The sequence below is a fragment of the Stomoxys calcitrans genome, chromosome 5 (assembly GCF_963082655.1).
Source record: "Stomoxys calcitrans chromosome 5, idStoCalc2.1, whole genome shotgun sequence".
Lineage (NCBI taxonomy): Eukaryota > Metazoa > Arthropoda > Insecta > Diptera > Muscidae > Stomoxys > Stomoxys calcitrans.
The window spans coordinates 13,304,786-13,326,363 of NC_081556.1; the positions used below are offsets into that span (position 1 = coordinate 13,304,786).

Consider the following 21,578-nt stretch of genomic DNA (forward strand, 5'->3'; position numbering starts at 1 on the left):
TTTGATGTAAGCCACATAATATATTTTTTTAGGTTATGTAGAGTGAGTTGCAATATTTTACCATTAGAGGGGATGGGCACCTGGAACCAATTGCCTCGTGCACGTGATGGCACATAACATACATTTAAATGAAGAGCCTTGAAGAGCCATAAATAACCCTGGAACATCTTCTATGTGGACTGTATTTTCATTTCTATCGCCCAGGTTATTATATTAACACTTCGATCCGTTTAAGAGCAGCGAATCACACTTTTTTTTTTGTAATATTTGCGTTTATTAGAGGTGGATAACAACAAACTATAATAAGAAGAGACCATATGTAATGGCTAGAGTCTGGATTTTCATGCAAAATCGAAATTTTCATATTTGGCAACGGTGGTGTTAATTTCCTATAATTTTTTGTTTTTTGCTAACTTGAAAACTTCAATTCTACTAATAAATATGCAATATACTAAAGCATCTGCAAAATAATAGAAGGAAAATGTTCGAATTTGTAAAAAAAAAAATCAGGATTCTAGTGATGAAATGTGCTACTATGTTCATCTGTTCATTCACAATAGTGATTGTGAATGAACAGAGCTGTGTTTTGTATGCATATGCAAAGCTACAGTTGTTTATGTCAAACTCGCTTAAACACCCAGGTTTTATTACCACGAGAAAGGATTTATGAATCTGAGAATGTCCCTTGGTTATATATGTACCAGGAGTGAAGGAATTGTCATAGATCATCAATTTGACCACCTTAGTTGAGTTCTGAAAAATGGGCATTATTGTGGCAAATATTACTAAAACGATTTAAAGGCCTTGTTTATGTTGCATTTAATGAATGCCTTAACAAAGGCTTTTAAACAATCTCAAACTTAATATTTATATAATTTTTATATTTTTTTCAAACACTTCCTTCCTTTTTCCTTTCAGATAACGGTTCCAGTTACCAAATCATTTATCGAATATTTGAAAACACAACCGATTATGTTTAAAGTGTTTGGCCACTATCAGACACATTCATTGCATAAGGATGCTAAACAGGAATTCGTATCGAGACCACCACCAAGACGCATGTTACCACCAAGCATACCCATTTCACAACCAGTGCGTAGTCCTAAATTTGGACCACTACCATGTCCTCCATCGTCAACGGTCTTGGCAAAACATGATGTTCTGGTGTGGTTTGAAATATGCGAATTGGCGCCCAATGGTGAATATGTACCGGCGGTAAGTGAAAAGCCTAAACTAAACCACAGCATACACTAACTTGAACGTCATCTTCTTTCCTTTGCTTCCCAGGTTGTTGAACACAGCGATGATCTTCCTTGCCGTGGCCTATTCCTATTGCATCAAGGCATACAGCGACGCATACGCATAACCATCGTCCATGAGCCCACTGCTGAAGTGAAATGGAAAGATATTCGTGAATTGGTGGTGGGACGCATACGCAATACCCCTGAATCATCGGATGATGATGAGGATTCATGTGTGTTATCACTGGGTCTATTCCCTGGCGAAGTGATCGAAGTACCTGGTGATGATCGCTCGTTCTTTAGATTTGAGGCTGCCTGGGATTCTAGTCTTCATAATTCGGCTTTGTTGAATCGTGTCTCACAGGGTGGCGAGACCGTATATATAACACTGAGTGCTTATTTGGAGGTAAGATTACTACAAATAGAATTTTTTTATGTTTTTTAATATTTGTTCTCCCTTGCAGTTGGAGAATTGTGCTCGCCCAGCTATAATTACCAAAGATTTGAGCATGATCATATATGGTCGTGATGCACGCACCGGTCCACGTTCTTTGAAACATCTCTTCTCTGGTCAATATCGCAACCCCGAGGCCAATCGTTTGTCCGGCGTCTATGAGTTGTCGTTAAGAAGGGCATCTGATGCAGGTAGTCCAGGTAGAAATTTTTAAATGTAGTTGTTGCTGTTACAATTGTGCGTCTTTTTTTTGTGTTGCTGTTTTTACCTTAAAAATTAAAAAAAAATGATTGGAGCTTATAATGTAAGCATGGAAGGCTTACTAGAGATTTAGTCGAAGAATGTTGGAAACAGTTTTTAAATTAGGAAAGAATATTCAAATGACACAGTAAAAGATTCAAATCTGAGGGATCTCAAGCTAGGGAGAAGTTACTAGGACACTAGAGCATAACCATAATGGATTGGATGTTAATAGGGGTCAATATTTGTGGACGGTCTTCTTATGTACCCTCCAAATAAGATTAGGGGTCTGTAATAATTTGGGCTAGATTTCGCAATATCTAAGATAGAGCTTTGAAATAGGACAGATATATATATCCTAGAATTTTTGGTATTGAATTTGGTACTGCCACGTTTTGGTAACGGTGCAACCCGAAAATGTTGGCCTCATTTTTCAATAAATTTGGCAAAAAAAAAACAAACTTCACTCTTATACCTTAGGACCATTATTTTCGCTATAGAAGAGAGAAGATAAGAAATGAAGGGAAAACCAAAGCACTCGACGGGAACGTCTGGTTGTCTTCGTCATTACGAGAAGCTTAGCTGAGAGCTACCGGTCGGGTCGACAGTTTGTGGTTAGTGGAAAGCCACATATACGGAGTAGCTGCAAATCCTCCAGTAAGTGAAGAATCTGAGCGAGAGACGGGCGTCACCGGCACATGATTATGTACTAAGTTCCTGTGGTACTCGATATGATAAGGCGAGTTATTGGAGCCTTGAGAGCTTGTCAATGGTCGCTAACCCCACTTGCAAGCATGAGGCTCCAAAAACAACAACAAAAGCGAAGAAAGTCAGACGGTCCGGAGAAAAGTTTTATCGACTTATTCACTTCAGGACACTACAGTATCCTAGAATGACGAGAGGGCTAAATGCTGGGAAAGAATCCAGGCACTGAACCAAAAATATCAACCATAACCATATGTATTTTTGCCCCAAATGCGGTGCAATGACACAAATGGTGCTCAATAATCCTCCTCGTAACCACAGACCCTGCAGAAATATTTCTTGTCCTGTGGCCAACGCGAATCAACGAACTGATTGTGCAAAGACTGGTTAGGACACTTATCCGAGGTCACATCTTCTCAGCCCCAGCATAAGTGACGTCCTGTTTCGCGATAAACTCGAACATTGGATTTTGGCCTCAAAATTACCCACAGCATCAGTCATGTCCTCGTCCAGGAAAAGAACAACTCGTTGCAGGGTCACCACATACACTGCAAAAGTCTGTCTTACCTTTGTCCAGTACGACGTCAAATACCTTATTTTGCAAAGACCAGTAAGGACTTCTATCTGCAGTTCGAGGTCATGTCTTCTATATGAAGTGTGAGGTCATACCACCTCAGCCCCAGGAGAAGTGACTTCTCGTAACCACAGAACGTATTGAAGTCCGCCTTGTACTGTATCCAGCATGGCGTCAAGGTCCACTTTCCAATGACGAGTAAGGTCTTCCACCTGCAGTTCTAGGTTATGCCTCTTTTTTGCAACCAAAGGTCATACGTTCTCTGGCCCAGGATATATGATGTCCTGTGATCATATGGTCTTGTCTACTCCTCAACCCACGTCATCAGTCAATATCGACATATGGAGACACAAATGGAGCTCGACCGTCCTCCTAGTCACCACAGACCCTGTAGAAGTCCGACTTACCCTGTGGCCATCTAACAACCCACGACTTCAGCCCACGTCGATTCACACAAAAGGTGGTCAACTATCCTCCTCGTCATTGTAGACCCTGCAGAAGTACGCCTTGTCCTCGACTTTAACGACCTGACTGCGTAATGACCAGTTAGGGTTCCTGTCCCCAGCATAAGTGACATCCTATTCAGCAAAATGTTCAACCATGCTGCCTTGGCCTTTTTGCGTGGTCAACGTAGAAAGCAACTATCCTACTTAGAAGCTCCGCACGGAAAGTTTTACAGGTTCAGTAGGAGATATCCAGATGCTAGTCGACCGCCCATTTCCTTTCCTTGCGCGGTCAACATAGAAGGCAACTATTCTACTTAGAAGCTCGCATACGGAAGGGTTCACAGGTTCAGTAGCAGCTATTCATAAGCTAGTCGACCGCAGAAGTTGGTGTTACCATGCCTGGCGCTACTTCAAAGACCAGTTAGGGCTCCTATCTGCAGTCCGAGATCATGTCTCCTACCTATAGTTTGTGGTCATGCCTCCTATCTGCAGTCCGAAGTTATACCTCCTCATCTCTAGGATAAATGAAGTCCTGTTACTCGATATACTCAGGCGAAGGGCCTTGATTACACTACAACTCACGGCTGATGTCGCGTGCCAACGTAGAAGGGGTCTGTCTTATACAGGGTGGGCTTCTCTAATTCTGTAGCTTGATCTGCGCTCATCGGCGATCAATGCCTGACAAGCTCGTTAGACGTCGCATTTACCGCCACCCTCTGATAGCTCGGTAGCCACAAAAGCCTTAGACCCGTCTTCGTCTTGGAACCATAGAGAAAGCTTTACGACAGCACTTTCGGACAGTCACTCCTATATTGAAAACGTCTCCAGTACCTTCTGTATGGCTAAGACCTCTGCCTGAAAGACACTACAATCATACAGTAGCCTTAATTAATTCCTAATTCCTAGGAATTCAATGAAAATTCCTGTCTTTACCCAATCCAGACCCATCCGTATATTCAGAGGTTCCTTCCAGGGAAAGGATCTTAGAAATGTAGGGATACTAAACTCGAAAGCTGTCTTCTAGTCTCCAGGCCCTCATACACTAACTCCAAGTTTCAGGACCTGAGTTACTGCATTTGTGTACGTTAAAAAAGAAAATCCTAATGAAACTTCCAAAGGCAAGATCTTTTGCCGAGGTCAAAAAGTTTGTCTATCCTGTTTAGGCCGGTCTTAGGCCAAAGGGTGATTCGATAGTTTTGCAAAAACTCGCACCTTGATCCCATAATCCCTTGGCAGCCAGTTGTATGTACCGGAATGAACCGATGGAGTCATTTAAAGGAATTCAATGCCTCAGTACACTGCTGCAACAACAACAACCTTGATCCCTCTTCCGTAATGGCTATATTTGCCAGAATCTGTAGTTCGACAAATGATATGCGAAAAACGTCAACGATTCGATGGTAAAGGCTGAAGCCCTTCCTGGCAAATACGTCATTTGGTTTCTTATATCCCGTAGAATTCTTATGGCCAGGTACTCACATCAGCATCATGAGCTTCAAGTGGAAAATTCCTCCCTTATGCACTTAAAATTCAAGGTGATGATATGTGAATTGCGTCACGGTTTCGTTCAACCAGGTCGAACCCTTCCTGGCAAATTTGTCGTTTGGTTTCTTATTTTCTGAAGAGTTTTTATGGCCGGGGTATCAAATCAACGTCATGAGTTTGAAGGACGAAAGATTCCTCCCTTATGCACTTTCAATCCAAGGCTTTAGGTGTAGCCATACTGTCTACACAAATCCCGAGGGTGGAAGATTCCTTCCCACAAGTTCAAATGCGAAAATGGTTATGTCATATACCGGACACATGTGGAAGCCTTTAAGATATAGTAAGACCAACTTAAACATGTTAGACCTTAGACCACTCAAACCTCTTCACCACTGCCTCATATGGAGCCAACTTTGGGTATTGATGTCTCAACGCCCTCAAACACAGTATTCGCTGACCAATCTTCCCCGGCTTGAAATTGCTGTTAGCACCACATAAGCTGGAACATTGAGATCTGACCGCTGTGGAGTTCATCGCTGTCACGAGAAGCTTAGCTACAAGCCACCAGGAGCGTCCACAGGTTGCGAATAGTGGAATGCTCTTTACGGATTACATATAACGGCAGTCGCGGACAATCAGCGGTATCGAGCGGATAGTCTCAGTGATAGGTCAGACGGCAACGGCTCTTGCATAAATACTGAGTGCCCATGACACATACATACGTCAGCACTGGTTGAATGAGGGCCGTATCCATCCATTAAATCGTCTTCGGGCTAAACATTTTTTTTTTTATTTTATATTTTATTATTTTTAGTTTTTACAACATTTTTTGTATACTTTTAATTTTATGGCTTAATTTACCTTTTTTCTGCAGTTTTTTTTTTTTTTTGAATTGGCCATCTTTAGTTAGAACTTCTTACATAAGAATTGCTGAAAGCTTCGCCTTTTGTTTGTGTTAGAGGCCCCTAGAACAAGACGTATTACGTGATGTTCGATTTTATTCTAGAGGGCGTTAAAATAGACTCTCCTAGTTATCGATTATAAGCACTATATGTTGTAAGCAAACTCAATAAACCAACTTCTTTAACAGTTCCGCAGCCAAGCATTAGCACTATATAACATTTTTTATGCCAAAAATTACAAAATGCGCCTCTAGTCGCTGCAAATTAAATAATCCCAATATTTTATTTTTTTTTAATTAAAAAATCCCAATTTTTATTGTCTAACCAAAAGGTGTACAACGACGACAACGTCGTGTTCTCGATACAAGCTCAACCTATGTCCGCGGCGAAGAAAACTTACATGGCTGGCGTCCACGTGGCGATTCGCTCATATTCGACCATCAATGGGAATTGGAGAAACTCACACGCCTTGAAGAAGTAGGTCGTGTCCGTCATTTGCTATTATTACGCGAACGCTTGGGCATGGATACAAATCCAAATCCCACAACAAAAACCGAAAAAGATGTTTGCAATCTGGCCGCTAAAGCAGCAACATCGCCTGTACATATGGTGATACCACCATCGCCACAAACACCAGTCAAGGACTCACAACAGATTGTACCCGAGCGTGAATACAATGAGCGTGAAATAGAACTGATGAATAAATGCTTAAAACTTGTACAAGGTGGGTTATCCAAAAACATCTGCTTTTTAGAGAGAGAGAGAGATTAAAGTATTGAGTGTTTGTTTTTTATTGCTTTCAGGACGTTCCAGCAAATCAGAGAATAATGATAACCAGACACAATCGGATGTATCGCCCAGCGATGAGGGATGTGCCGATATGACCGTCAGTTGTATATCCAGCAGTTCTATAGAGTAAGTATGGGATTTATAAGACATTTTATATCAAAATAAGGAAATCTACTGGAAAAAATGGAATTGGGATTAAAAAAAAATTACATATATAGGTGGAGGTAAATATTACAGGACATCCATCGCACAGATTGTAGGTATCAGAGCTACAGATGCTAATAAGGTGAATAAGGTCGGGTCAAACTTTTCACAGACCAGTGATGGGCACACTAACACTGTTGAAAGGACCAAACTGTGTTTGTTGAGTGTCATCAAACATCAACAAAATAAAATAGCTTTGAAAAAGAGGCGTCGGAAGGAAACCAAACGAAGTTGTTTACACTGTCCGTGTGCTTCTATTAATTTTTCCTATGCCCGCGGGCAAAGGAATTCATGTGCGGATGTGTATGCTGCCCATCTACGGCTTAAAAGTTATGTAAATGGCTAAAGACCTATCCTTTCCGAGATTTTTTCTGACATTCTTCAATAGATGTGGAAAGCACTCAGTGCTTTATAACTTCTTTTCTCTGTGTACGTAGCTTCAAATCAAGCACTATGCCTTCGACAGTTGCAATGTAACCCTCTTCAGAGATGGGAGTCTAAACTATGGTATTTTATATCTAGGAGTGAACAGTAACAGTTCGGTTTTATTCGGGCTGGCACCCAACCCGTTTTTTGTAGTCTATTCCCTGATCTCACTAATTAGCCTTAACCACCAGAAGGAATTTGTCATTAAGGCCTTTGTTTATCATGAGGTGTAAGAGAATCGGCAAGAAAACTCAGATTCCGGTTCCTCTCGAGTTTTATGATGGCTGCGCATATTTGGTACGTCTTCCCGAGGGCCTTCTAAATTTGCAGAAGAATGTTTGCTAAGAAGAATAATTTACAGGATGCTCACAGCTATCGTAGGTTAGGTTAGATAAGTTTGAAAAGAGTTTGGGAATATTTATCCGCCCCATTCCACTATGGTCATACACCTAAGCCAGTCCAGTACTGCCGAGATGAAGCTATACAACGTATACATAGTGTCCCAATTAAAGGCCAAGTGTATAGGGCCGACATTAGTGTCCTACTGTCTCGCTATAACCGGAGTGGATGGGATGCTCCCACTAGGATTACGAGGAGGCGCAACAGCTTGACAAACATATCCATTGCATCCCCTGAATGACTTTTTCTGGCAAGTCGTCATTTCTTTGGGATCAGACCAAATGAAAATTTGCCCATGAACATTCCATTGAGGAACAGGGGCAAACTTCAATAACTTCCGATTCAAGCTTAAGCTGAATGATTAGGGGCCTCCTTTTTATAGCCGAGTCCGAACGGTGTGCCGAAGTTAGACAACTCTTTGGGAAAAAGTTTTTACATGGCTGCCATACCAGGCCATCACACAGGCTGGAACTTTGAGCTCCAATCTGTGTGGTGTTCTTCGCTGGGAGCTACCGGCCGCGTCCACAGGTTGCGGATAGTGGAATACTCCATACGGAGTTGCTACAACTGCAGTCGCGGGCAATCAGCGGTATCGAGTGGAGAGTCTCACTGAGAAGCCGGTTGGCTTTTAAATAACCAATGGCTAACGTGTTCCCGCGGCGATCGGTCTTATAGACCGGAACAAGCTTGCTCATCTATAGGAGCTTGATGAGCATCGCCTCCTTCACATACAAATGTGGCTATAACAACAAAATGTGCTCAACCGACTCCATCTTCTCCTCGTTATCGCACACTCTGTAAAAATCTGTCATTCTCTGTGTTCAGCGCGACGTGTCCGACCTGGCATTGAACTTCTATTAGAGGCCGAGGTTATGTTTCCTCAATCCCAGTGGCATTCTTCGAAAAATTCGGCCACAGGGCCTCTGATACCCTGCTAACGCCAGCATAAGGTCACGCATCATTCGCGCTGTTATTGTAGAAGGCGCCGACCAAAGAAGTTAGCACAGGGGAGGGCTCGCAGCATGACCTGCGCCAATTGGTTTGTCTGTTTGTCGACCGCTTCGTTCTCCGCCATCCCATGGTTCGAAAAAACTCCTTGCATTTCAACCTCGCATGGCCCGTTGCCAGAGCCTTCACGCTCATCTAAATCAATTTCTTGGGGACATAAAGATCTCATCCTAAAAAACGATGCACCCGTCCAATAACCTTTATAATTCCCTGATCCCAAGATTCCCGCCCGATTTCCCCAACCAATTTTGAACCATTCGTGTATACAGAAGGTCCCGGAAAGGACTGGGAGTATCGGAGATCCTTTTCGGAAAAATTACGTACAACCCGTCGACAAGGAAGGACTTCCTGGTAAAGGGTGATTTTTTTGAGGTTAGGATTTTCATGCATTAGTATTTGACAGATCACGTGGGATTTCAGACATGGTGTCAAAGAGAAAGATGCTCAGTATGCTTTGACATTTCATCATGAATAGACTTACTAACGAGCAACGCTTGCAAATCAAAATCAGTGTTCGGTTCGAAATGTGTTCATTCACCGTAACGTTGCGTCCAACAGCATCTTTGAAAAAATACGGTCCAATGATTCCACCAGCGTACAAACCACACCAAACAGTGCATTTTTCGGGATGCATGGGCAGTTCTTGAACGGCTTCTGGTTGCTCTTCACTCCAAATGCGGCAATTTTGCTTATTTACGTAGCCATTCAACCAGAAATGAGCCTCATCGCTGAACAAAATTTGTCAAAATTTGAACACATTTCGAACCGAACACTGATTTTGGTAATAAAATTCAATGATTTGCAAGCGTTGCTCGTTAGTAAGTCTATTCATGATGACATGTCAAAGCATACTGAGCATCTTTCTCTTTGACACCATGTCTGAAATCCCACGTGATCTGTCAAATACTAATGCATGAAAATCCTAACCTCAAAAAAATCACCCTTTATAAAGGCAGTTTCACCGCATCTTCATCCTAGAGCAGAACAGAAGTATACCCAATATTTGAGGAGCACCAGGTACCTAATACTCTCAGTCTAAGAGCAAGCTTTGTTGCCTAGGAAAGTGTACTAAATTTACACATTTCCCAGAGAAAAGGGTACTAAAATACCCTTTCCCAAAGGAAAGTGTACTAAAACTGCCTTTTCTCAAAGGAAAGTGTACTAAAACTGCCTTTTCTCAAAGGAAAGTGTATTAAAATCACCCTTTTCCAAAGGAAAGTGTAAAAAAACTACATTTTCTCAAAGGAAATAGTACTAAAATTATCCTTTCTCAAAGGAAAGTGTACTAAAACTATCCTTTCCCAAAGTGTACTAAAACTATCCTCTCCCAAAAGAAAGTGTACTAAAACTACCTTTTCCAATTAAAGTGTACTAAAACTATCCTTTTCCAAGAGAAAGTGTACTAAAACTAACCTTTCCCAAGGGAAAGCATACTAAAACTACCCTTTCCCAAGTGAAAGTGTACTAAAACTACCCTTTCCCAAATGAAAGTGTGCTAAAGCTAGCCTTTACCAAGGGAAAGTGTACTACAACTACCCTCTCCCAAAGGAAAGTGCACTAAAAGTACCCTTTCTTTCTTACTAAAACTACCGTTTCCCAAAGGAAAGTGTACTAAAACTACCCCTTCCCAAAGAAAAGTGTACTAAAACGAACCTTTCCCAAAGGAAGGTGTACTTAAACTATCCTTTCCCAAAGGAAAGTGTACTAAAACTACACTTTCCCAAAGGAAAGCATACTAAAACTAACTTTCCCCATAAAAAGTGTACTAAAACTACCCTTTCCGAAAGGCGAGTGTTCTAAAACTGCCCTTTCCCAAGGGAAAGTGTACTAAACTGCCCTTTCCCAAGGGAAAGTGTACTAAACTGCCCTTTCCCAAAGGAAAGTGTACTAAAACTACCCTTTCCCAAAGGAACGCATACTAAAACTAACTTTCCCCATAAAAAGTGTACTAAAACTACCCTTTCGGAAAGGCAAGTGTCTTAAAACTACTCTTTCCCAAGGGAAAGTATAATAAACTACCCTTTCCCAAAGGAAAGTGTACTAAAGCTACCCTTTCCCAAAGGAAAGTGTACTAAAACTTCCCCTTTCCAAGGGAAAGTGTACTAAAAATTCCCTTTCCCAAAGGAAAGTGTATTAAAACTTCCCTTTCCAAAGGAAATGTATTAAAACATAAGGGAAAGTGTATTAAAACTTCCCTTTCTCAAGAGAAAGTGTATTAAAACTTCCCTTTCCCAAGGGAAAGTGGACTAAAACTACGATTTCCCAAAAGAAAGTGTACTAAAACTACCCTTTCCCAAGGAAAAGTGTGCTAAAACTACTTTTTCCCCAAGGGGAACTGCACTAAAACTACCCTTTCCCCAAGGAGAAGTGTACTAAAGTTACCCTTTCAATCTTCTTAATCGAGCCCTTTTCGATGATGCTTGGATAATCCTGCCCTTTAGAATGATGCTCAAACCTTTTTATCTGGAGAGTAAAAATCTTCATGTCCACCAGATAGTCGTATATGAGTTTCAACCTCAATGTTATTAAAGCCCCTTCTATTTCAAGAAGGCCGCTAAAGTGAAGTCACCTATCCACAAAATCTTTTTTAGGTAGGCAAACACTTCATTGCCACCTCTTGGCACCGTCCAACACTTACTTGTGGGGTTCCTTTTCTTAAAATTCTCCTAATGGGCCCTCTCCTTGCTCTGTAGGAATTTGAGGAGGCTGCATCTGCCTGGACGTAATTGAGCTAGAACTACTCTGATTTGCCGAGAAGGTCAATTTCTTCAGGTGCAACTAAAGGCGGTCGTTCTCCAAGGACTACATTCGCCCGGTAGCTATTTACCGCATCTGCTACTATGTCTGCATGAATGATATGCCGCTTGATCTAGAGGTTCTCTCTTGTAGCGCTGAACCTCACGCTCTAGATCATGTAGATCTACCTTAAGACTTCTGTGTGTTGGATACCTATCCACAAGATGATGATTTGGATGGTCTCGGCGGTAACAGCCCAATAGATATTGCTTAGACAGCGTGTAATTATGACTTTGCACTGGTAGGATCTTTGTCTTCTGAAAAAAAAAACTTTTATTTGGAAAATGTGGGTTATTGTCTCTCCTAAAACGTTTATAAAACAAAAAAAATTAAAAAAACAACAACAAAATTTAAATGATTTGCCTTTCTTTTTTAACTTTGTAAACTTTTTCTTTTTGTATATTTGTATGTATTTAAAAAAAAAACTTATTTGGTTACTACCGTATTAGACGAAGGTAAAAATTATTCTTCTATTACTTTGTTTCTTTTATTTAACTTCCTTCAATAATTATTGTTGTTTCAAATGTTTTGTTACATTTTCACATCATTTCCTATCCTCTAACCCTCACCCCCCCAGTAATGTGGCTTTAGTTTGATTTCCTTTATTTGGGTTTTGTTTTATGTTGGAAACAAAACTAAAACTAATACTTCCATATATAAAACTGCTTTAAAATCAAAAGTTCCAAAAGTCGAAACTAATACTCTCTCAATGTTAATCGTTTGTTTGATTATCTCAGAACAAAATTTGCTGAAAATTCTATCATATGGTGTGTTTTGTTTTTGTTTATTAGGTTATGCTCTCCCGATCGTTCAGATGCTCCCAATGGCTGGGAGGCTCCTGCTCCAGCCACTCAACCAGCTCTACCCTTACGTCTTTATGTGCCCGAGTTGGAGGAAATTCGTGTCAGTCCTGTTGTGGCACGCAAGGGTTTGTTGAATGTCTTGGAACATGGCGGTTCTGGTTGGAAGAAACGCTGGGTGGTAAGTAATTAAATTCGGGATTAAACTAATCCAAAGAGCTTTTTTCTGTTTTCAATAATAAATTTTAATTTTTCTTCAGATTGTCCGCCGTCCTTATGTCTTTATATACAAATCAGAAAAAGATCCCGTGGAACGTGCAATTTTGAATTTGGGCACCGCCCAGGTTGAATGCAGTGAAGACCAAGCAGCCATGGTTAAGATACCCAATACATTCAGGTAAGGAATACTTGAGTTATATAAAAGCAAAAAAATTTTAAGGAAGATGGAATCTTTCATAAAATGTACTCCACTAGCGCCTGTCCAGAAGCGTTTTCGATTCTCCGATCTACCAATTTTACTTCTTGAGCCACTGGAGGTCACAATTCTTACCCGATTTAGTTGAAATTTTGCACAATGACCTGTGTGATGAGCCTTCATCATTCGCGCCAAGTATGGTCTGAATCGGTCCATAACCTGGTATAGCTCTCATATAAACCGTTCTCCCGATTTTCCATCTTAAGCCCATAGAGGTCATAATTGTTAACCGATTTGGCTGCAATTCTGCACAATAACTTTTCCTAAGACCTTCAATATTCACGTCAAGTATGGTCTGAATCGGTGCATAGCCTGATATAGCTCCCATATAAACCGATCTCCCGTTTTTACTTCTTGAGCCCCTAGAGGGCGCAATTCTTACCCGATTGGGCTGAAATTTGCAAAATGACTTCTGCTATGACTTGCAATATATGTGATAATATGGTCTGAATTGGTCTAAAACTTGATATAGCTCTCATATAAAAAGATCTCCCGATTTTACTTTTTGAGCCCCTAGAGGTCTCAATTCCTGATTTGAATGAAATTTTCCACAATAAGTTCTGCTATGACTTCCAATACATTTGCAAAATGACTTCTTCTAAGGTCTGGAACATGGGACATTGTATCAAGGATAACACAGTTTCCGTAGCTGCCACATGACCCTTGGTTTCACGGCAGTGGTCGCAACAATTTGTCTAGCCACAATATCCAAAGGCATTAGATGTAGGATTCAATTAAGTGTATTAGATGGTGTCGTCCTTAGTGCGGCTGTGATGCACAAACAAGTCATACTTTGGATCCGTTTGAGTATTAAACAGTAGGTGGACTTTTGAAGCCCCGTCCTCCAGACCACAACACCATATAGCATAATAGGTCTGACAACTGCAGTATATACCCAATTACTATATGCATCAGAATTAAGGATGACAAACTAATGGGACGAAAATCCTTCGCCTTCGTGTGGTAGGGTTTTCCTACTTTCGGAATGACAAGGACCTTCGTGTCCCTCCAACCCACAGGTATACATGACATTCTGATGCAAGAAGAGTATATAGATGGTTAACTTTTTGCTAACATTGGTTTGGAGTCGAGCCATGATGATTCAGGTCCATGGTGGAGGGTATATAAGGTTCGGCCCAGCCGCTTTTAAGACCGAAACAGAACGAGCGCGTTGAGCTTTGGTTTCGAGCGTTGCGTTGCGAAAATGCAACTCTGCACACAAGTTCCACAAAAGCAACGCGGAAAAGTTGAAAGCGAGCATCATTTGGTGGTGCCACACTTGAAGTAGTGTTTTGGTCGATAAAGTTAAAAATTGCTTATCTTTTGCGAGTTTCTTTTCTAACATTTGTTTGCAGAGTTGCATTTTCAACGCCACCTTCGGTGGTGGGTATAACAAGTAAAGGTCGTCATTCCGGTTGAAACACATTGAAATGTCCATTTCTGACCCTATAAAGTGTATATATTCTTGATCAGCGTAAAAATCTAAGAAGATCTAGCCATGTCCGTCCGTCCGTCCTTCTGTCTGTTGAAATCACGCTACAGTCCTTAAGAATAGAGATATTGAGCTGAAACTTTTCAGAGATTCTTTTTTTTGTCCATAAGCAGGTTAAGTTCGAAGATGGGCTATATAGGACTCTATTTTGATATAGCCCCCATATAGACCGATTCGCCGATTTAGGGTCTTAGGTCCATAAAAGCCACATTTATTATCTGATTTTGTTGAAATTTGGGAAAGTGACTTGTGTTAGGCCTTCTTCTTCTTCAATTTGGCCCAGATCAACCCAGATTTGGATATAGCTGCCATATAGACCGATCTACCGATTTAAGGTCTTACGCCCATAAAAGGCGCATTTATCGTCCGATTTTGACAAAATTTGAGACAGTGAGTTGTGTTAGGCCCTTCGACATCTTTCTCCAATTTGACCCAAATCGGTCCAGGTTTGGATATAGCTGCCATATTGACCGATCTCTCGATTTATGGTCTTGCGCCCATAAAAGGCGCATTTATTGTCTTATTTTGTCCAAAATTTGAGACCGTGTGTTGTGTTAGGCCCTTCAACATTCTTCTTCAATTTGGCCCAGATCAGCCCAGATTTGGATATAGCTACCATATAGACCGATCCGCCGATTTAAGGTCTTAGGCCCATAAAAGCCACATTTATTATCCGATTTTGCTGAAATTTAGGACGGTGAGTTGTGTTAGGGCATCTTTCTTCAATTTGGCCCAGATCGGTCCAGATTTGATAGCTGCCCTATAGACCGATATCTCGATTTAAGGTCTTGCGTCCATAAAATGAGCATTTATTATCCTATTTCGCTGAAATTTGGGACAGTAGTTTGTATTAGGCCCCTTGACATCTTTCTCCAATTTGACCCAAATCGATACAGATTTGAATATAGCTGCCATATAGACCGATATCTCGATTTAAGGTCTTGCGTCCATAAAATGAGCATTTATTATCCGATTTCGCTGAAATTCGGGACAGTAGGTTATATTATGCCTCTTGACATCTTTCTCCAATTTGACCCAAATCGGTCCAGATTTGGATATAAAGGGTGATTTTTTTGAGGTTAGGATTTTCATGCATTAGTATTTGACAGATCACGTGGGATTTCAGACATGGTGTCAAAGAGTAAGATGCTCAGTATGCTTTGACATTTCATCATGAATAGACTTACTAACGAGCAACGCTTGCAAATCATTGAATTTTATTACTAAAATCAGTGTTCGGTTCGAAATGTGTTCATTCACCGTAACGTTGCGTCCAACAGCATCTTTGAAAAAATACGGTCCAATGATTCCACCAGCGTACAAACCACACCAAACAGTGCATTTTTCGGGATGCATGGGCAGTTCTTGAACGGCTTCTGGTTGCTCTTCACTCCAAATGCGGCAATTTTGCTTATTTACGTCGCCATTCAACCAGAAATGAGCCTCATCGCTGAACAAAATTTGTCGATAAAAAAGCGGATTTTCTGCCAACTTTTCTAGGGCCCATTCACTGAAAATGATTTGCAAGCGTTGCTCGTTAGTAAGTCTATTCATGATGAAATGTCAAAGCATACTGAGCATCTTTCTCTTTGACACCATGTCTGAAATCCCACGTGATCTGTCAAATACTAATGCATGAAAATCCTAACCTCAAAAAAATCACCCTTTAGCTGCCCCATAGACTGTTCTCTCGATTTAAGGTTTTGGGATCATAAAAGGCCCATTTATTGTCCGATATCGCCGAAAGATGGGACCGTGAGTTAAGTAAGGTCCTTCGATATTCTTCTTCAATTTGGCTCAGATCGGTGCAGATTTGGATATAGCTTCCATATAGACCGATCTCTCGATTTAAGGTATTGGGGCCATAACAGGCGCATTTATTGTCCGATTTCGCCGAAATTTGGGACAATGGGTTAAGTTAGACCCTTCGACATTCTTCTTCAATTTGGCTCAGATCGGTGCAGATTTGGATATACCTGCTATATGGCCCGATCTCTCGATTCAAGGTATTGAGGCCATAACAGGCGCATTTATTGTCCGATTTCGCCGAAATTTGGGACAATGGGTTAAGTTAGACCCTTCGACATTCTTCTTCAATTTGGCTAGATCGGTGCAGATTTGGATATAGCTGCCATATGGACCGATATCTCGATTTAAAATCTTGGCCCCATAAAAGGCGCATTTATAATCCGATTTCACTGAAATTTGACACAGTGACTTATGTGAGGCTTTTCAACATCCGCGTCGTGTATGGTTCAGATCGGTTTCACCGGATTGTGACGAAAGATGTTTTACATATATACCCGAGGTGGTGGGTATCCGTAGTTCGAACTTAACGCCTTTTTACTTGTTTTTAGAGATTTTTTTTATAGTTTTTAGAGCGCACAACAAGCCGATTACTGGCTTAGGTGTATGTCCACAGTGGCATGGGGCGGATTAATATCTGCACCCTCTTTTCAACCTAAGCTACTTGTTTTTCCGCTTTTTATTTCAACAATTTTATTATTTTTTATTTTCAGCGTGGTGACTAAACATCGTGGTTATCTATTACAAACCTTGGGCGATAAAGAAGTTCATGATTGGCTGTATGCCATTAATCCATTGTTGGCTGGACAAATCAGGTAAAGAAATTGCCTTAGATTATATTTGAATTGAAAAAGTAATGTAATAAATCTATTTTAGATCACGTTTGGCCCGACGCACACAAGAGACCGCCTCACAGACAGCCTCACAAATTCAGGCTACCATTGCCACAAATACTGGTAGTAATAATAAATGAGATACGATTACGATGGAATCCGTTTTAGTGTATTAAAATCATACAGTTACACGCAACGCCCCCCCACTACTTCTAACCAACAACACAAACTCTACTCTCTAAACAATAGAACTAAAAAAAAGCGAAAATTCAACTTAATTTGAAAGTTAAGTAAGAAAAGTGTAAGTTGTTTGAATGATTGATTAATCCATGAACAAAGGCAAGATGTGTTAAAAAGTGCAATAACTCGAAAGAGCAGAGGCAGGCTAAGAAGGCAGGCACTCAGTTCAGTTTCCAAACCTTAAAAGCCCTGAAGACCCCAGACAGTAAACGGATTCCATCGATAATATGAACAAATAAAACAAAATGTTGTAGTAAAAATGCTAAACAAGAAGAAAATGAAATTGAAATGCCGGCATTGAGATGTTTACATTTATATAAGAATTAAGCAGAAAAAGAAGAAGAAGAAGATGTATAAGATTAAGTAAAGCATATACAGCAGAGAAATAATAAGAACATGAATATATATGAAGAAATTATTGAAAGAATATATTAAAGCAAAAAAAAAAAAAACAAAACCCCTCCCCCCAAAATAAGAAAAAAATACTAACATTAAACTTAAGAAAATCCATGTATTTTACAAAATATAAGAAAACCCCCAAAAAAAAATGAAGCATCAACAAAGGCAACAAGTAAAATTATTTCAACAAAATAATGCATCATATAATTTAGAACGAAAAAAAAACAAATCTATAAATGTTTCCAAAAAAAGAAAAGAGATTGACACAAAGTTTATGCAAAATAAGCCCCAAGATCAAATAATTATTTGAAACCTTTCAAATCCCCAATGAATCCTCATAAAACCTTTCCAAAAGCTTTTCAGTAACTCAACTTGTTTCCCCTTTATAACTCTATACCCCTGTTCCTTTTTATTTAATACTAAATATGTATGTATTTATTTCAACCTACCTCCCTACCGCCCTTAATCTCTGCATTCAACAATGTATAAGAAGAAACTATTAAGAAAAAAACAAAAACAAAAAAATCATTAAAAAACCTAAATAATATACATGCATATATACCACAAGAGAATAATAATTTTTAAATGTAAGCCAGCGAAAAATTAAAACAAAAAAACAAAAGAGATTTTCAAAATTTATTATTATGATTATTATTATTACTATTACCTATTATATACGAAACATATTCAAATGCTTTATTGTTGGTTATATTAAAAAAAAAAGAAACACAGATAAATAAGAAAAGGAAAATGAAGTGCTAGAAAAAGGCAAAATGCAGCAGATTTTAATTAGATTTATTATTATTATGATTATTGTCATGTAATTGTGTATTTATTATGAGTATTGATATTATTTTCTTTTAACAAACAAAGAGGAAAACAGTTGTGTGCAAAATTATAGCAGTATTCATTAGCAAAGAAGTGTAAAAGATGAGTAGGTCCTAGCAGAACTTCAAAAAAAGGCGTTTGATAAACTAAAAAATCTTTAAGCCTAAGATATTTTCTAGAATATTTTAAGAAACATAGCAAATTAGGATTTCTCTAAAGGAAATATGGCCCTTTTTGTAAAAAGTAGGGTATATATTTCCATATATTCATTTTTAACATTCATTACAAGCTTTGATCCATCTTTGTAATACGATCTTCCAGATGGCAATGCTAGGGTTTTGTCAATCCAAGACTGTGCCGCTGGCAGCAATGCCTCGCATTTGACCTCAAGGTTCATCATAGGTATCCGATCGGAAACCTCTTCAATTCCTTCCAGGTTTTCGTATCGTCGCCACGATGATACGACCTGCTCCCATCCTCAATCTATTCTCCCATAGCCTTAAGTCTCATAGCCGCAGTGGCTGCCTCACAATATGTACAGGTTATTCCAACTGATGTCTGAGAGTACTAAAAGGACCATATACAGGTATATAGTCCATAAAAATTTAATGCGTGTAAAAAAAATCCTTTCCAAAGATATAAAAAACCTATCAGTTAAAAGGACAAACAACGACAGTGTACAACACACTGCTAGAACAACAACAGCAACAATCAATTTAACTATCTTAAAACTAAATGCGGCATATAAACTAATTGAACAATTATGTATGGAATAATGTCTGTCCGCTACGCTGCGCCTTCTTTAACTCTCAAATTCGGTTCGATTCGCATTCGCCCTGAATGCGGATATCGAATTTGTGCCATTGTAGCCTATGACGCTTAACGCGTTCGAATCCTGGCGAGAACAACGGACAAAGCGGTGTTTATCCCCTCTTAATGTTGGCGACATTTGCGAGGCACAATGCTATGTATGGTCATTTAAAAACTTTTCCCCAAAGAGGTGTCGCACTGTGGGACGCCGTGCGTACTGGGCTATAAAAAAAGGTGCCTTATCATTGAGTTTAAACTTGAATCGGAAAGCACTCATTGATGTGTGAAAAGTTTGCCCCCAATGCTAATGTTCTTCCTAAGGGAAATCTTCTCATTAGGAATGGCACCTCAGACATTTCGACTCAAATATGGATATCAAATTCGTGTTGCACTTCCAAATCCCTTTAATTTGAGCCCCATATTGCTATGGCCGGTAAATATGAACCGTTTGGAGGATGTTTTGGGGGTGGGGCGGCAACGGACACTTTGCACTTTATTCCCAATGGAAATGAAATTCTATTTAGGGGGTGCCTTAAGGGGGGTACCCCAAAACACTTGGCTCCAAAACTAAATATCAAATTCGTTTTCTACTCTCACATACCTTTCATTTGAGTCCCATATTGTTATAATGGGTCAAATAACCCATTTGACGTATTTTTAGGATGAAAAGCGCCACCTAGACTTGAACGGTCATATTCGTAATCTAATCACAAATACCTTTCATTTGGTGGGATTTGGTGGTGAGTGACCTCCCATTACTTGGACCTAATGTTTAATGCCATATTTGTAATCTACATGACATGAACTTCAAATATATCTGCTAAGAGGAGTTTTGGGGTTGGGGGCTCGCTGGGTACTTGGACTCAAATTTAATACCATATTCGCTTTATGATCTCCATACCTTTCATTTGATACCCTTATTGTGCCCATCAAACCACTTTCGAATATGGGTGGCATTTTTGGGGGTAAGGGGGACGGTCCGCCTCCACCCGATATCTAAAAATTATATAGCCTATGTTTCCTTCCAAACAAACGTACACAATCTACGAAAATTTAAAGAAAATCGGCTCAGCCAAGCATCATATAGTCATAATGGGTCTAATGGCGTTTTTGAGGGGTCTAAGGTCTTCTTTCCTTGACGCCTTTTTAGGGCCACGGGGCCTTGGCCATCCAAAAAAAATCCTTGGTGGCGAAATACGAATGCTCGACCATCATATCTTTCCAACACCCACTCAGGCTGCAGAAGTCCGCCACGGATGCCCGACCGTCATTACTTTTGAACATCCTCTTACAGACTCTGCAGAAGTCCGCCGCTCCCAACAATGGCAAGACAAAATCCCTATAGGCAACCTGAGGTCTTGTTTCTTTGACCCCTGTATATGTGTTGCCCCCCCCCCCCCCCAAAAAAAAAAAAAAAAAAAAAAAAACGTGCTACGTTCCTGGTAGCAACGTGCGGATTCCTGACAGTCATAACTATTAAACTCCTCAAAGACCACAGAAATACGCCACGCATGGGCGAACACCCCCCCTCCAAAAAAAACCTTGCTACGTCCCTGGTAATGACGTCCGTCATAACTTTTCAACATCCTCACAGACTGCAGAACTCCACTACTGCTGTCCCATCGCCATAGCTTTTCAACATTCTCACTGATTTTCGCCACTCCCAGCAATGGCAAGCAACCTGAGGTCATGTTTACTTGACCCCTGGATAAATGTTGCCCTATTTTGGGCCACAGGACCTTAATCACCTTACGGCACATAGCGCCTTTCGCGTAGTCACCGTGGAGAGTGTTTATACTACAAAAATTTCCGCATAGGGAATGGCTCACTTACCCCATATGGCAAGCCCATCGGCAACTTTATTCCCAGGTTTTGAACATAAGCGTTCGGCGTCATTGGCAGCTAACATGCTAACCTCTGCGCCACGATGGCCGCGGCAGTTCGGTTTACATTGGGACAAAAGAAGTACTTCCCCATGATCCGCATATGTTTTTGCATCTCTTAAGGGGCTTCTTAATCACACATGATCCGAGGCTTAAGGGCCAACCGACTTTGCACATAGTATGCCCATTGTAGCTCACTGAACTAGTTCGCATTTCTTTTGATTCTCAATGGAATACTTTTGCGCTACGGTGGCCGCGGCAGTTCGGTTTACATTGGGTCAAAAAAAGAGTTTTATCGTAACAACTACCCCAAGATCTGTAGATGCTTTTGCATCTCTGAACA

At 40.3% G+C, this 21,578-nt stretch overlaps 1 protein-coding gene across 9 annotated transcripts in view; it reads left to right on the forward strand.

Moving 5' to 3' along the window:
* Positions 1-19,322, forward strand: part of LOC106088678 (kinesin-like protein unc-104) — a 149,887-nt gene extending 130,565 nt beyond the window's left edge. For 7 of the 9 annotated variants that reach the window (XM_059370510.1, XM_059370508.1, XM_059370509.1 and 4 more), the window contains 9 exons: positions 919-1,215; positions 1,288-1,647; positions 1,706-1,895; positions 6,379-6,771; positions 6,851-6,962; positions 12,461-12,650; positions 12,730-12,866; positions 16,956-17,057; positions 17,119-19,322. In XM_059370510.1, the coding sequence (XP_059226493.1) occupies positions 919-1,215; positions 1,288-1,647; positions 1,706-1,895; positions 6,379-6,771; positions 6,851-6,962; positions 12,461-12,650; positions 12,730-12,866; positions 16,956-17,057; positions 17,119-17,215 (1,878 nt within the window). In that variant the 3' untranslated portion in view covers positions 17,216-19,322. The remainder of the gene's footprint in view (positions 1-918; positions 1,216-1,287; positions 1,648-1,705; positions 1,896-6,378; positions 6,772-6,850; positions 6,963-12,460; positions 12,651-12,729; positions 12,867-16,955; positions 17,058-17,118) is intronic. The other 2 variants (XM_059370511.1, XM_059370515.1) reach the window with 1 other exon arrangement.
* The last annotated feature ends 2,256 nt before the right edge of the window (positions 19,323-21,578 follow it).